This window comes from Pseudopipra pipra, chromosome 4, assembly GCF_036250125.1.
Source record: "Pseudopipra pipra isolate bDixPip1 chromosome 4, bDixPip1.hap1, whole genome shotgun sequence".
Classification (NCBI taxonomy): domain Eukaryota; kingdom Metazoa; phylum Chordata; class Aves; order Passeriformes; family Pipridae; genus Pseudopipra; species Pseudopipra pipra.
The window spans coordinates 64,223,636-64,237,228 of NC_087552.1; the positions used below are offsets into that span (position 1 = coordinate 64,223,636).

Below are 13,593 nucleotides of genomic sequence, written 5' to 3' on the forward strand. Positions count from 1 at the left end.
GCAACATCTGGCAGAATGTTTTAGCAGAGCTAGTGTTTCATTTTAGAGGTAGGTGGGACTGTGTAGCTCACTCCATGCTTTTAGCATAGGTTGAGGTGAGTGGATTCCCTGAGCTTACTCTCCTCTGGAAAGGGAGAGCTCAGCCAATGTTCAAAATTGAAATGTTGAGTGCAATTGATGAAGTGTCACACAGCTTTTAAAATTTATCAATTACAAAGGCTGCTGGCAACATTACAAGTTGATATTTGTAAGCAGAAATTCACTCTTTGGGAGATGATGACAATTTATCAGGACACATTATCATACAGTTGTCAGCTTAATTTTCTTGAGGATCTCTTCTGCCTGATTTAGGGCGGTACAAAAGTGATTGCATCTCTGACTTCTTTACTGAGATTTGTCATGTGATTTCAGAAGCAGTCTCATCACTGTAATTTCAGCTAAATTCCAGTTTAAAGAAAAAGGATATGTCATCTGAATGTGGAAATGGTTAAGTGGCTGTAAGAGCCATTCATGCTGGAGAGTGGAACCCCCCTTTTTTATTTTTGTTTTTTCTTTGTTCAAAGCAGTAATACAGCCCACTTCACTAGTCGTTCTGTAACAGAGCTCTGCCCATCCTACCCAGTTATCTTTTTGCAGTGAAACAGAAAGATGATGTTAAATGTAGTGGTTGGGGCAATTTGGCTGCAACTGGGTGTTTATGGTCCTTTCCTAGGGTAGAAATCTGCCTGTAGGTGCTGGGGATTGCCAGCTTGCTCTTTGAGGTGAGGATTTCTCACTTTCACAGCAGGAGTAGCTTGTAGCCCTCTGAGCCTTATGTGGTGTGTGAGAGGGAGCACAGCCTGCACTGCCCACCCCAGAGCAGCACAGGGACAGTGTGTCCTCCCTGACACCACCTTCCTCACAGAGTAGTTGGCATTTGACCTCTGGCCTTGGTCCTAAGTCATAAGCACAGATCCAGCTTTGTTTCTTTCCTCAAGAACATTTTTCAGCCAGTCTCTGCAAGTATCCTCCCAGTCTCATTCCTCATTCAGTTGACCTCCCTCACCTTCTTTAAATGTGTCATGTGTGCCTGAGGATTGCATTCCAAATAAATTCTCAGCCTACTGCTGCTTCCCTTGCAGGGAAGGAGAGATAGGGGTCCTGTTCTGCCAAGTACCCCAAATAACAGGCTTCAAAAGTGGACTTTAAACCTTTGTTAAATCCATTTCTATCTACCACACCACAAGGGCTTATGGCAGAGGTCTCTGTCAGTGGAGAGGTTCTGTAAATTTGATTACGTTTAGTAGTTAAAATAGTATTAATACATAATTAAATAACATAATTGAATTGGAAACTCTTCAGACAATGAATTATTGAGTCATTTTTAAAATCTAATCTTTTTCTTCTCTCTCATTCCTTGAAATGTCTAGATACTGGCTGCTCTGCAGAAGGATAATCGGGAAATGGAAAAAGGAAGCCCTTCACTCAAACGTTAACGTTGAGTTTGCCTCCTGTGACTCAAAGGAAAAGAGCTAAAGTGGCAAAACTGTTGAGTACTGTTTGACATGTGTGAGCCTGCAAATCAAAGTGTTATTTCAGAGTTTTGTTTAGTAGTAGGATAGCCTTAAAGGGGAGAGAAGAAAAATAAGGAGGAGGAAGAGGAAATAAATAAAAATAAAAAGGAAGGAAATCAGGGGATAAACCCCTTATAAATTAAATCTAGGCTTAGCCTTAAACTTTTAGTGGTATGAGCATATGCTGTGGAGAGCATTACACATTCTGTACTTCTGATGAGAGCAGTGAAACAAAATAATATCAAGGGTTTAGATTTTTCTAAATTTCTTTCCTGTGATGTTTTAAAAGACTGGACATTCAGCAATGTTGGTTGCTGTAAAAGCTATTCCCCTGTTTCATTCTTAGGCAGGATATATTTTCAATACCTATAAAAGTCACTGGATCTGGATTTTAAATAACTGGTGCTGGAATTTATAGTTAAATGATGTGAGGACCATTTCTTTAGAAATGCTTCTATTTTATAGGCTGTGGGTCCCATTTACCAAAGAAATCATGTAGACTTAGAATTACATTCCTTTCTTTAATAAGAAAAAGTTAAGTAGAAAGTAACCTTGGAAGAGAAGTCACACTAGCAGTGCAAAACCAATTATTCTTCAAGATGCCTTGGAAATCTGGATGCATATGGAGGAAATTCCATTAATCAGACTAGATTCTAAACTCACACGGAGGGTTCTAGTATTAAGCTGGCATCATTTCCCAATTGTACTCTCTGGTTAAAGCCAGGGTCACATACTACTAGAGGTGTGTTTCTGTGTCTCCAGTCACACTGATAAAACTGTGGGATGAGCAGATAAACTGAGAAATGGTTAAAAGCAATTTTGATAGTTACTTTAAACCCAGCTCTGCTCCCTGGCAAAGGTGAGGAGGAAGGGTGAGGGGAGCAGTCAGGTTCCACAATGCTGCTGCTGGAAAGAAAAGGTTCTGTGGGATCTCCTGGATCTGCTGCTGCTGCTGCTCCAGGGGAAAAGCGTTATGTGGAGCTAATCATAGAGTGACAAGTGAAAGAAGTTTATTGGAAAATGTACCAGACAAACACCATCAGGATAAGTACAAGCTGTCATTCCGAGTGTTTTATCTGGCCTCTAATACATGAGAGCAAATTACAGCGGCAGCAAACCGCAGTTACATAAACCCCTTACACATCTCAGATCCCCTCTGCCTCCAGGTGAATGTTGAAGGGCAAATCACGAGTGCCTCTGCTTTACAAGAATGTTTATTGTGTAGTGTGTAGTATAAAATCTATTTTATAATCATGATCATTGAAAAGGGAAATGTAACTAAAGCAATATTTGTGTTAACTGTAAACAGGGGTTGCTAAATCCTCCAGCTGTGTGGTCAGCAGTTTCCCAATGCTCTTCAGTCTGGTTTATGCTGATTATTTTGGCATAGTCTGAATGAAACAATGAGAAGAATAGTTGTACACTGCTCAACTCAACATTTAATGTAAAGTACTGTGGGACATAATCAAAATACTGTCTCCTGGTACAGACAGCGTTACTGTGAGGGATAATTTGATTGTAATGCTAAGAAGAGTGAGAACAAGATTTGCTGGTAAGTGAGGACTCGTAATCACTTTGAAAGATGTGTAATGCAAATACAGCCTGCAAGTCTGATACCTCATTGACCTCTTTTCCTGTTCACTTCGTGTACCTGGTGTAATGGATGTGGATTTTTTGTTGGTCATCTTAATTGCTCCACAAGACTTCTTCTAGGTCATCACTTACTGAAAATAGACATTAAGACGTTGATAGGAAATGTGTTAATTCTCCCAGAATTTGTACAGCTTAGGTCCTCCAGTGACTGGTACTTGTATGCTATGTTGCTTTGAAGTGCAGTAGAAAGCAGGAAGGTCAGTAAGTGTTTCTTAATATTACTTTTTCTATTGCTACAATAAATATGCCTTTCCATGAAGGATACGAGAGGCCTACCATCCAAAACATTTGCACTATGCTTTTAAACGGTTTATTAAACACGGAGAGAACTTCTTCCTCAGTATACATTTTTAGGTAGTACTGTAACTGGCTTTGCAATTTAAGTTTTCATTGCAACCACATTTGTATTTCCTTTTGAAACAAGTCTACAAGTGTGGCTCATTTGTCTGGTTAAAAATGCATTTTTTAGCTACTTAGGTATGTTGGCAGCCATCGACAGCCTGTTCTTTTTCTCTTCTCAATAAGATGTTGAATGTAACAGTGACAGTGGGCACAGCTGTGGGGAAAAAGGCCTGCTGCAACACTTGTGCACTGTTTGTTACTTGCAAATGTAATTATTTTGCTTTTGTGATTTGATCTTTCTGTTCTTAGAAGTTGTATATATTTTCTAAATGATTTCTTTGTGTATATAAGGTATGTTCTTTAATGAAGAAACAGCAATGCAATAAGGAGCTTTGCACAGTTTGTTTTCAGACAAAATACATGTGAAAAAAATAATCACCTGCCTAAACATGCAATTGTTTCAACTTCTCAGTAACTTGATTTGAAGGTAATGCTTGAATTTTGATAAAAACCAGAGATGAGTAGTAAGGGCATAGAATTACTTGCCAGTGAGCTTTTTAAGTGTCTTGCAGCATACCAAATCTCTTAATTAGCTATTACAGAAACCTTCCTTAAGGAATTCAGGGAATTGGATTAAAGAATTTGACAATTTTATTGTTCAGGTGCTTGAGAGTATCTGTAACAAGATGCATGAGATTTTCTTTCATTGAGCAAATGTCCCCATCAAGCAAACTTTCTTTTCTTCATGGGTTTTAGGAAAAATAAAACTGCTGCAATGCACAGAAGTACCACTGTACGTGCAGCAGATCAGAGAAACCAGAAAACTTCAACCGGCTTTGAGATTCTGTACAATCTGCACTTTATAATAAAGCAGTTTTGCAACTTTGATCTGCAGTCAATCATTAACATTATTTCACTTAGTAAACAATTTCAATCGGAAAAATGGTACCTTGTAACAGGTTATTTTTGAATGTTTTAAAAAATAGAATGACATACAGAGAACTATTGGTACATCCCCTGTACATCATGTTTAAATTGGGTTTCTGTAGTTACCACGTTTGTTTTGTTTAGATATGTGTCTCAAACTGAAACTTTTTTCAACTGTAAATATATGGTTTTGTTAAATAAAGTCATGTAAAGTTATCTTAGTCACCTGTTGTCAGTGTAATTCAGAACCCAAAATCCCAGTACCTCTCTGTTTCTTCACAAGCTTCTCCAGCAGTTTTTGTCTGTCCAAAAAGAGGACTTCAGACCATTTATGTATTGCAGGTGGAGGACTTTTTGCTGATGCTTTCCAAGTTGAAATACCTGTTAAATTATATGAGACAGAAGATTTAATACTTTATGGTGCCCATGCTTTAATCCCATTTCATACACCTTTCTCTGGACTAGGTCTGAGAGTTGATAAATATATTATGAAAAATAGCTGTAAATATATTTCTGTGATGTGCAAAACTCAGAAATGCCTGAATACATTATCTTGTCTTTTTTTTTTGAAAAGAAGAAATCTTGGTTTATTGCGGGTTTTATAATCACAAAGTGTTTCTGTGCCTGTTGTTTTACTTCTTACATAGGCATAACTTCAGAGCCTGAAGTGGAGAGGCTTCCTGTTGCTTAACTGAAAAGAGGCTGAAGCACCAAATAAAAGATGGATAAAAGAGTGGAGAGAAGGCAGTACCTGGGCAACAAGTAGGCCTTGGCTGCCATGGTTCTGGTTTCTCCAGTGAGCACATGTCCCACTTCCTTTTGCTGAAGTATCTTCCTGTTTGATTTACTGAATTAGGATGTAAAATCAGAATTGCTCTCCATAAGCCAATACCAATAGAGGTTTATGTTGTATCTTTTACAGGAGTTGCACAAATCTGTTCAAAACTAGATTTATTTTTCCTTACCTGTTTCCCCAATAGGAATTCCAGTCTGTTTGAAGGGAAGTATTTTCCTCCATGCCAGCACATGAGATCAGGAACTAAAAAGACATGTCTCTACTGCATCCTAATGGAATGTCTTCCTGTATTTACAGGAGGAAAATGAAGGAATCTTTGATCTTCATCCTCAGGGTGCTTTGGAAGGCTAGGGTAGCAGAGGGTTATTGCAGCTCAGGGCTGAGAAAAAAAGTCCTGGAGGCAGTGTGTGAAGTTAAACAATGTCTTGGGAGTATTTGTTTCAGTAGAAACACTCAGTTCAGAGAATTACACCATCAACCTTGCCTGCACCCTTCTTGCCTTCTCCAAATGTCAAACATGCAGCAGTGAAAAGCACCTGAGATTCATTTCCCCTGCTTCCCCTCCCTTTATCTATTTACCTTTATTGCTTAATAGTATTTACCAAGTTAAAGGAAGGTTTGCGTGTCTTAACCCAAAAGCAACAAGAAGTGTAAGAATTTTCCTGGCAGGAATCTGTAAAAAAGGAGAGATGGCCACTGATCCTCTGTAGTGATTTATGAAAACATCACAGAGCACCAGGAGGGCTTCTCAACTTGTGCAACAGTCTCTCTGTCAGCAGAGGAGCTCACTTTGTTAACAGGACTTAGGATAAAAGGTACAGATTTTCATGTTGTTGGTTTTTTTTCCCAAAGAGAGGTGGTTTGAGTTACACTTCTTTTACTGTCCAGGAACCACCACAGAGACAGATCTACTGGTACTTTGTGAAAAGTTTTTGAATATTAGCTGTGTCATGTCCCTTCATGAGCTGTGTTTGAGCTGCCAAAGATATAAAGTATCTCAGTCATCTGCAGAACAAGAGCCTGCACTGCTCCACTGTGCTGTGCAATAGTTCTGCAGAGCTGCAGGACCTCAGGAGAACATCAGGCACTACTGCAGGAGGAGTATGAAATTACTGATATAGTCTCACTATGAGAAAAGAACAAGTTTTAAACGTTCAAGAGGGTAATAACAACTTTGTTTTGTCACTCAAATTTTCAGGCAATTCAGAAAACCTAATTCAGAGGCGATTTAAAAGAGGAAGGTGTGAGCCATTCCCACCTGTCTTTATGTCAGTTTATCTGCCCTTTATCCCTATATATGTGCAGTCAGAGATTTGTGTGCTTTGTTTAAATGCACACACACCTCATTTTGAAGCCGAAACCAGCAGCTCAAACACAGCTCAGTAGTCCTGGTCCTACATGGGTGCAATTCCAGCCTGTCTTGGAAAATGAAAGGACTCCAATCCTTCTTTACCCCGGGGATGTGGCTTCTCTCCTGTGAGTTCCGCAGCCGTTGAACCCGTAAATCTGTGCCTTTGATCCCAGCCCCGGGCACGCAAACGGGACTAAAGGTCTCCGCTTTCTCCAAGGGAACCGGAGCGGCCCCGCCCCCGCCGCTTCCCCTGTTGCCGGGCAACGCCGCCCCCTCTCCCCGGGTGACCAATCCGCGGCGGGTTCGCTCGGGGTCGCCTCTCCCATTGGCCGCAGGGAAGGCGCACCGGCCCCGCTCGGCCAATCGCGGCCCCTCACTCTCTCTGACACGCCCCGCGCCGGGGCCCTCTGTCCCCATTGGCCGAAGTTCAGCGTGGCACCTCCTTCCGGGTGCGCTGCTATTGGCAGTCGTGCCGCGGGGGGCGGGGCTGCGCGCGCGCGCGGGCGGGGTAAGATGGCGGAGCTGGGGAAGAAGTACTGCGTGTACTGCCTGGCCGAGGTGAGCCCGCTGCGCTTCCGCTGCACCGAGTGCGCCGACATCGAGCTCTGCCCCGACTGCTTCTCGGCAGGCGCCGAGATCGGCCCGCACCGCCGATGGCACGGATACCAGCTGGTGGACGGCGGCCGCTTCACCCTCTGGGGCGCCGAGGCCGAGGGCGGCTGGAGCAGCCGCGAGGAGCAGCTGCTGCTGGACGCCATCGAGCAGTTTGGCTTCGGGAACTGGGTAAGGGGCGAAGGGTGCGGGGCGAGGGGCCCCGCGGGCGGGTGGCACTGACAGGACCCCGGGCAGCCCCTCTGTGGTGGCTCCGGGCGGTCCCCGAGGCGCACCCGGGTCGGACCTGCCGCTGCCCCAGGGTCCGTTTGCCTCCCCCGGCCCGCCCGTGTCACAGACCTTGGAGCCGCCTCTGGTCGCTGCTCGGTTTGTGCCGTCAGGGTGTCCCGGCTGCGGACGGGCTGCGCACCTGCCCTGTCACCTGCGCTCAGCCCGGGCTGCAAACACCAGCAGTGAGGAAGCAGCGTCATTTCAGAGTAACAGAATGGGTGAGCCTGGAAGGGACCACAGAGGGCCATCTGGTCCAACCTCATCCCAGAGGACATAGCACAGGATTCCATCCAGACAGTTCTTGAATACCTCCAGCGAGGGAGACTTCACACCCTCTCTGGGCAATCTGTTCCAGTCACTGCACAGTAAGGAAGTTCTTCCTCGTGCTCAGGTGGAACTTCCTGTGCATCAGTTTCTGTCCGTTGCCTCTTGTCCTATTGCTCAGCACCACTGAGCAGAGCCTGGACCATCCTCTTGACACCCTCCCTTCAGATATTTGTAGACATTGATGAGATCCCCCCTCAGTCGTGTCTTCTCGAGGCTTAACAGGCCCAGCTCCCTCAGCCTTTCCTCCAAAGAGAGATGCTCCAGTGCCCCAGTCACCCTCATTGTCCTCCACTGACTGTTTGATTCATTTTATTCATTAATTGTTACTTGATTATGTTTTGCTTCATGAAATATAAAGACTTTTTTAAAACCTTAAAGTGTATGATCATTGCAGCTAGTTATTTCCTAAATAACTAGAAAAGAGTAAATACTGTCGTTCTCACTTGTAAACATTGTCTGTCTTTATTTCCACATTGCTCTAAAAGCACCTCAGCACTGTGATATAAATGAACAAACCCCAAGCTTTGTAGTGCTGTTGGTGCTCCTTGGGACTTGGGAAGCTTCCTGCTGACGGTAAGCTGCTTTCTGAGAGTGTGGTGGATGCTCAGGAGTCACTGTGTGGATCCAGTGTCTTGTGTTCCTGGTGCTGTTTTTATGGCTTATCCGCCCCCAGGCACTTGCAAATGCTCACCTGGACCTGAAAACGCGGATCCGATGGAAACACGGCCGGTGTCAGAGTGTCACTAGAGAAGTTTAGGCACTGGCACTTGTCTTTGGAGGAGCAGGGAGAAAGTTGTGTTCCTGCCTGAGTGCTCATTATGCTGGAGATGTGATGGGAATCGTTTTATCACTCCTCCTTTCTTTCCGTTTAGGAGGACATGGCTGCTCACGTGGGAGCATCCCGGACACCTCAGGAGGTGATGGAACACTACGTGAGCATGTATATCCACGGCAACCTGGGGAAAGCCTGCATCCCTGACACCATTCCAAACAGAGTGACGGACCACACGTGTCCCAGTGGCGGCCCGCTGTCCCCCAGCCTGACCACGCCGCTGCCGCCGCTGGACATCTCGGTGGCGGAGCAGCAGCAGTTGGGGTACATGCCACTCCGGGACGACTACGAGATCGAGTACGACCAGGACGCCGAGACTCTGATCAGCGGCCTCTCGGTGAACTACGACGACGACGATGTGGAGATAGAGCTAAAAAGGGCTCACGTGGACATGTACGTCAGGAAACTCAAGGAGAGGCAGCGGCGGAAGAACATCGCACGGGACTATAACTTGGTGCCGGCCTTCCTGGGGAAGGACAAAAAGGACAAGGAGAAAACTCCCAAACGGAAGATCACAAAGGAAGAGAAGGAGTTGAGGCTGAAACTGAGGCCGTTGTACCAGTTCATGTCTTGTAAGGAGTTTGAAGACTTCTTTGAGAACATGCACAAGGAGAGGATACTCCGAGCCAAGATTCGGGAGCTGCAGCGGTATCGGCGGAATGGGATCACCAAAATGGAAGAGTCGGCAGAGTACGAGGCAGCCAGGCACAAACGGGAAAAGAGGAAGGAGAACAAAAACATAGCTAGTTCCAAGAGAGGGAAGGAGGAGGGTAAAGAAGGTGAATTTGCTGCCATTGAAAACCTGCCTGGCTTTGAACTCTTATCGGACAGGGAAAAGGTGCTCTGCAGCTCTCTGAACTTGAGTCCTGCACGGTACCTGACTGTAAAAACTATTATCATTAAAGACCATCTCCAAAAAAGACAAGGAATTCCTTCAAAGAGTCGCCTTCCCAGTTACTTAGATAAGGTACTGAAGAAAAGGATTTTAAACTTTCTCACAGAAAGTGGTTGGATATCCAGGGATGCTTCATGAAACTCAGCTATCTGAGAAAACACAGCAGAGGCCCATTACAGCCTCAAGGACTCCGTTATTTTTTCCTTCCCTCCTCAAAGATACAGGAAACATGTCACTTAAAACCAGAAAAAGCAAATACATAAACCCCCCACTCATCACGATCCATGGTGGTTCAAATAGACTTTTCTTTGGATCATGGAACACACTCAATTGTGAAACTTCTACATTGGATTTCACTGCTTTTGGTACATTCTTAGAACAGATTTTTTCATGTGAACTTACTCAAGTCCAGTAGTCCCAGAGTAGTTGCTTTAGTCCATACTGTTGGATAAATGAGTATCAGTGTAATCCTTGCTTTTCTTTGAAGGTAGGAGATAGTTTCATTTGCTGGGAACTTCCTTCATCCTTTGTTTTGTTTTTTTTGGCATAGTGCTGGCAGCAAAGTGAAGCTTGCAAAAGTCCTGAGCTCGGAGCAGGGTGAGAAGGGACTTTTGTGACCATTGCTAAGCTTTTGGAACATTCTTCTTGGCAACTACAGCCAAGGCACAGGGGCAGCAGGGTGAGAGTTCCTGTCGAGGGTACAGCAGGGAGTGGAAGGAAATGTGGCAGGTGAGAGGCTTCAGAAACTTGTGGAGGAGGTTCTTGAGGAGCTCCCTTCACACCCAGCTAATCTGGGCATCATTTTGGCTTGAGTTTTTCCTGAAATAGACCCCTCATAAGCTTTGATGTGACCTGATTGATACTGTAGTTTCAGGAATACCCAGGAGCTGTGGGGCTCTTTTCCAGAGGAGGAGTCAGTGCTATGGTGGTGGTCCCTGATTTGGGCCAGAAATGGGGCTGAGGACAATAAGCAGCCAGTTGTCCTGCAGCAGTTGGGAGCCTCAGGCAGCAAAAGCACTGTTTTCTTTTGTTGGGGGAGCCTGCTCCTCCTTTGGCATCTGTAACTGCTGAGCTGATATGGGCTGAGGAGGTGTAGTTGCCTCCTGACTTTAGCTGGGAAGGTCAGGGAAAGGGAGAGAGGTTCTCAAATGGGGCATGATCACTGAGGTCGGTCTTTAAAAACAAAAGAAAGAAGTGATGCAGATCATGTCAAAATGCACAGCTGTGTTCTTAAAGTATGGAGTGGTCAATCCAGCTACTACAGGGTTCTAGTTGCACGTACCTTGAAACCTACAGGCCTACACACGTTGAAACTGAAATTACTGACAGGCAGGACAGTGCACCTTGAGAGGGAACTCATCCCAGCTCTGACAGCTCCAGCCTGGAGCCGTGCTGGAGCTGGGCACCAGCTGGGGTGTAACACAGCAGGTGACAGAAATGCCAGATCCACAGTACTGTTCTAGTAAGATCTACTGATTAAGGGAAAGATGTTGAAGGAGGACTATGAAAGGATTTTTGTGCTTATTTCATCCTTAAATTCCTGTGCTGGTATTTAACCAAATGAATAAAAACTGGTGGTTGCCACATGTGGAAGATGGCACAGTGTTACTTGTGCCTGAGCCTCTCTGCTGGTCGTGTCTGGAGCTGGAAGGTGTGACTGGAGACCAGCTGGGCTGATCTTCTGGAGTGTAGGTGTGCCAAAACTTGGAATCTGACTGGCTTCAAAATGAGTGCAAGCACTGGAAGGGTCATCTTGCTTTGATGCTTTGGGCTGTAGTCAGTGAGGATATCACAAAATCTTGAAACAGTATTAATTCTGCAGTTTGGCAGAGGTATTCTGATCGGAACTGGATTTCAGTTAATACATCCAGCATTACCAAAATAGTGTTACCAGTGAGTTTAGAATAAAAGGGGTACAATTACAAAGCCAGCATTTCTAAGGAAGAAAAAAACCAAAACTCTAGTGCCTTTTCTTTTGAGCTTATGATATTATGTCCCTTCAAAAAAAGTTAAGGGCTATGTCCTCTTGGACGTAATACTTTGTTTGGCTTCTCCGTAAGTGGTTTGTTGTGGCCTCCTTGAGACCAAATTGTCTCTCCTTGGCAGCAGTGGAGCTAACTACAGTGTGCTGAGCAGCTTTAGGAGCCACTTCCACCCTAAATGCACATACAAGCAGCACACAAGTTCATGAGGTGTAAACCCCTGGTTATTTTCTCTGCCCTACTCCTGTGGGAAGGAAGTGCAGTCTTTCTTTCCATTATTCTAGTTATGCAATTTGGTTCTTCCTCAACTTGTTACCTAACTGCCATAACATGGTGTTTTGAAGCCTCAACTCTGCATGTAGCTGGGAATTTAGAAGAATTGTTTTGTTGTTGGTTCTTCTGGGATATTTTTTTTCTTCAGATCTGTGATTTTCATATTTCTACACTGTTTTGGCACATCTAAGTCTAACTGAAGCAATAGCGTCAAGCCCACCTGAACAATAACTTAGGAAAAAAATCTAGGCACCAATGAGTCATTTAAATGTTGAAATGAATTCTGCATTTACACTTGGTAGCTTAATTCCTCAACCCCTCCAAAATGTTTCTTTGGTGCTAGACGTAACTTATTGAACATCAAAATGAATGTAAAATAAAGTATTTTTAATGTATGAAATATGGATATCAATATTTATTTTGTACTTGCAAGCAAATTCAAGGTGGTAAATGTTTGCTTTAGCAAATACTAGTCCCTTGGAAAGGGCTTCCATAGAAGCAATGTCTCATTGTCAGCTATGCTTTTAGTTTTAAAGGTGACTTGCACTAGAGGATGCTGCTGTTCCATATTTCACATGGAACTGATTTAGTCTAAGCATTCCTTTGTTATGAGCTGCTGGTTTTCTGTTTGATTGTTTTTAAGTTGAGATGCAGTTAATGTTAATCCAGCAATTTACTAGAGCTATGCTGCTTCTCTTCTATGGTAAAGGGGCTGAGGAAAAATATGTCAGAGCTCTTCTATCTTGTGTTGATCTGGAAGTGCTTCCTGTACTGTACAAATAACCCAGCCTTCATGTTGCTAATGACAAGGTGTTTTATATGCTTAATGCTCTTGACTTTTCTAATTAAAGTTATTACTAATGAATAGTATCTGTCTTAACAGCATTGATGTAAACCTGTGAAAAAGCAACACTCTCTAAGCTGTTCAAAATACTGACCTTCTGCTCCAGTCAGAGGCCACAATAAGTCTGTGCAGTCCCAGGGATGTGTTGGAGGAGCCCTGACTCCATCCTGGGTGCACTGCCCAGCACAGTGCTTGCCTTGCTGCACTGTTGTGGCTGCAGCCACTCCTGCCCCATGTTCCATGGCAGGCCCAGCAAGCTTAACAAGTGTCAGTGGGTTTGCATGAGTCTTTGACCACAAACGGCTTTGTACATCACACAAACTAAGCACTCTGCCATTATTCTCTTGTGCAGCCACTGCATCCCATTTCTCTGTAACTGAAACAAGACTTCTTCAGGAGCCTTTCTGTTTACTCTCTTCTCACAGAATGTTTTTGCATGTGCCCCAGTGGCTCATGTGATGACACATTAAATACTGTGAAGGAAGGCACCCAGTGAGCATCAGCTTCTTTCTTCCTTAAAGTGAATGTTGCACTCACTGGAACTGTGTGCTGGTGTAGCTGTGCCAGACACAAATGCCTGTGCTGAAATCACGTCAAGCCCAACTGATGTTGTGCACACAGCATTTTACTACATTTTTGCATTGTGTATTGCTAAATAAACTCGTATTAAAATTTCTTCCCATGACTGATTTAACAGCAACGCAGCTTTTGCAGTGAGGAAAATGGCTTAAGTCTTTGCAGTGACAAATGGAGATGCAGTGTAGCTAAACAGTGATGAGTGGAAAAGTGGTATTTATGAAATAGCTAGTACTGGGGGTAGCTTTGTTGGCTGCTGAAATTTCAGAACACTTCCCTCTGTTCTTTGATTTCTTCAGTGCTCCTTCCTGTGGTGTGGCAGAGTGCACAGGTGGTTGGAGCTCTCTGTACAGACTGACA

General features: G+C 44.1%; 2 protein-coding genes across 4 annotated transcripts in view; both read left to right on the top strand.

The window, feature by feature from the left end:
* TBC1D14 (TBC1 domain family member 14) overlaps window positions 1-4,691 on the top strand; it is a 69,321-nt gene extending 64,630 nt beyond the window's left edge. For all 3 annotated transcript variants that reach the window (XM_064653293.1, XM_064653294.1, XM_064653298.1), the window contains one exon: window positions 1,410-4,691. In XM_064653293.1, the coding sequence (XP_064509363.1) occupies window positions 1,410-1,475 (66 nt within the window). In that variant the 3' untranslated portion in view covers window positions 1,476-4,691. The remainder of the gene's footprint in view (window positions 1-1,409) is intronic.
* Window positions 4,692-7,113: 2,422 nt separating this feature from the next.
* Window positions 7,114-12,680, top strand: TADA2B (transcriptional adaptor 2B). Its single transcript, XM_064653299.1, has 2 exons — window positions 7,114-7,405; window positions 8,704-12,680. The coding sequence occupies exons 1-2, from the start codon at window positions 7,136-7,138 to the stop codon at window positions 9,694-9,696; spliced, it is 1,263 nt and encodes a 420-aa protein (XP_064509369.1). The 5' UTR covers window positions 7,114-7,135; the 3' UTR covers window positions 9,697-12,680.
* Window positions 12,681-13,593: the final 913 nt, after the last annotated feature.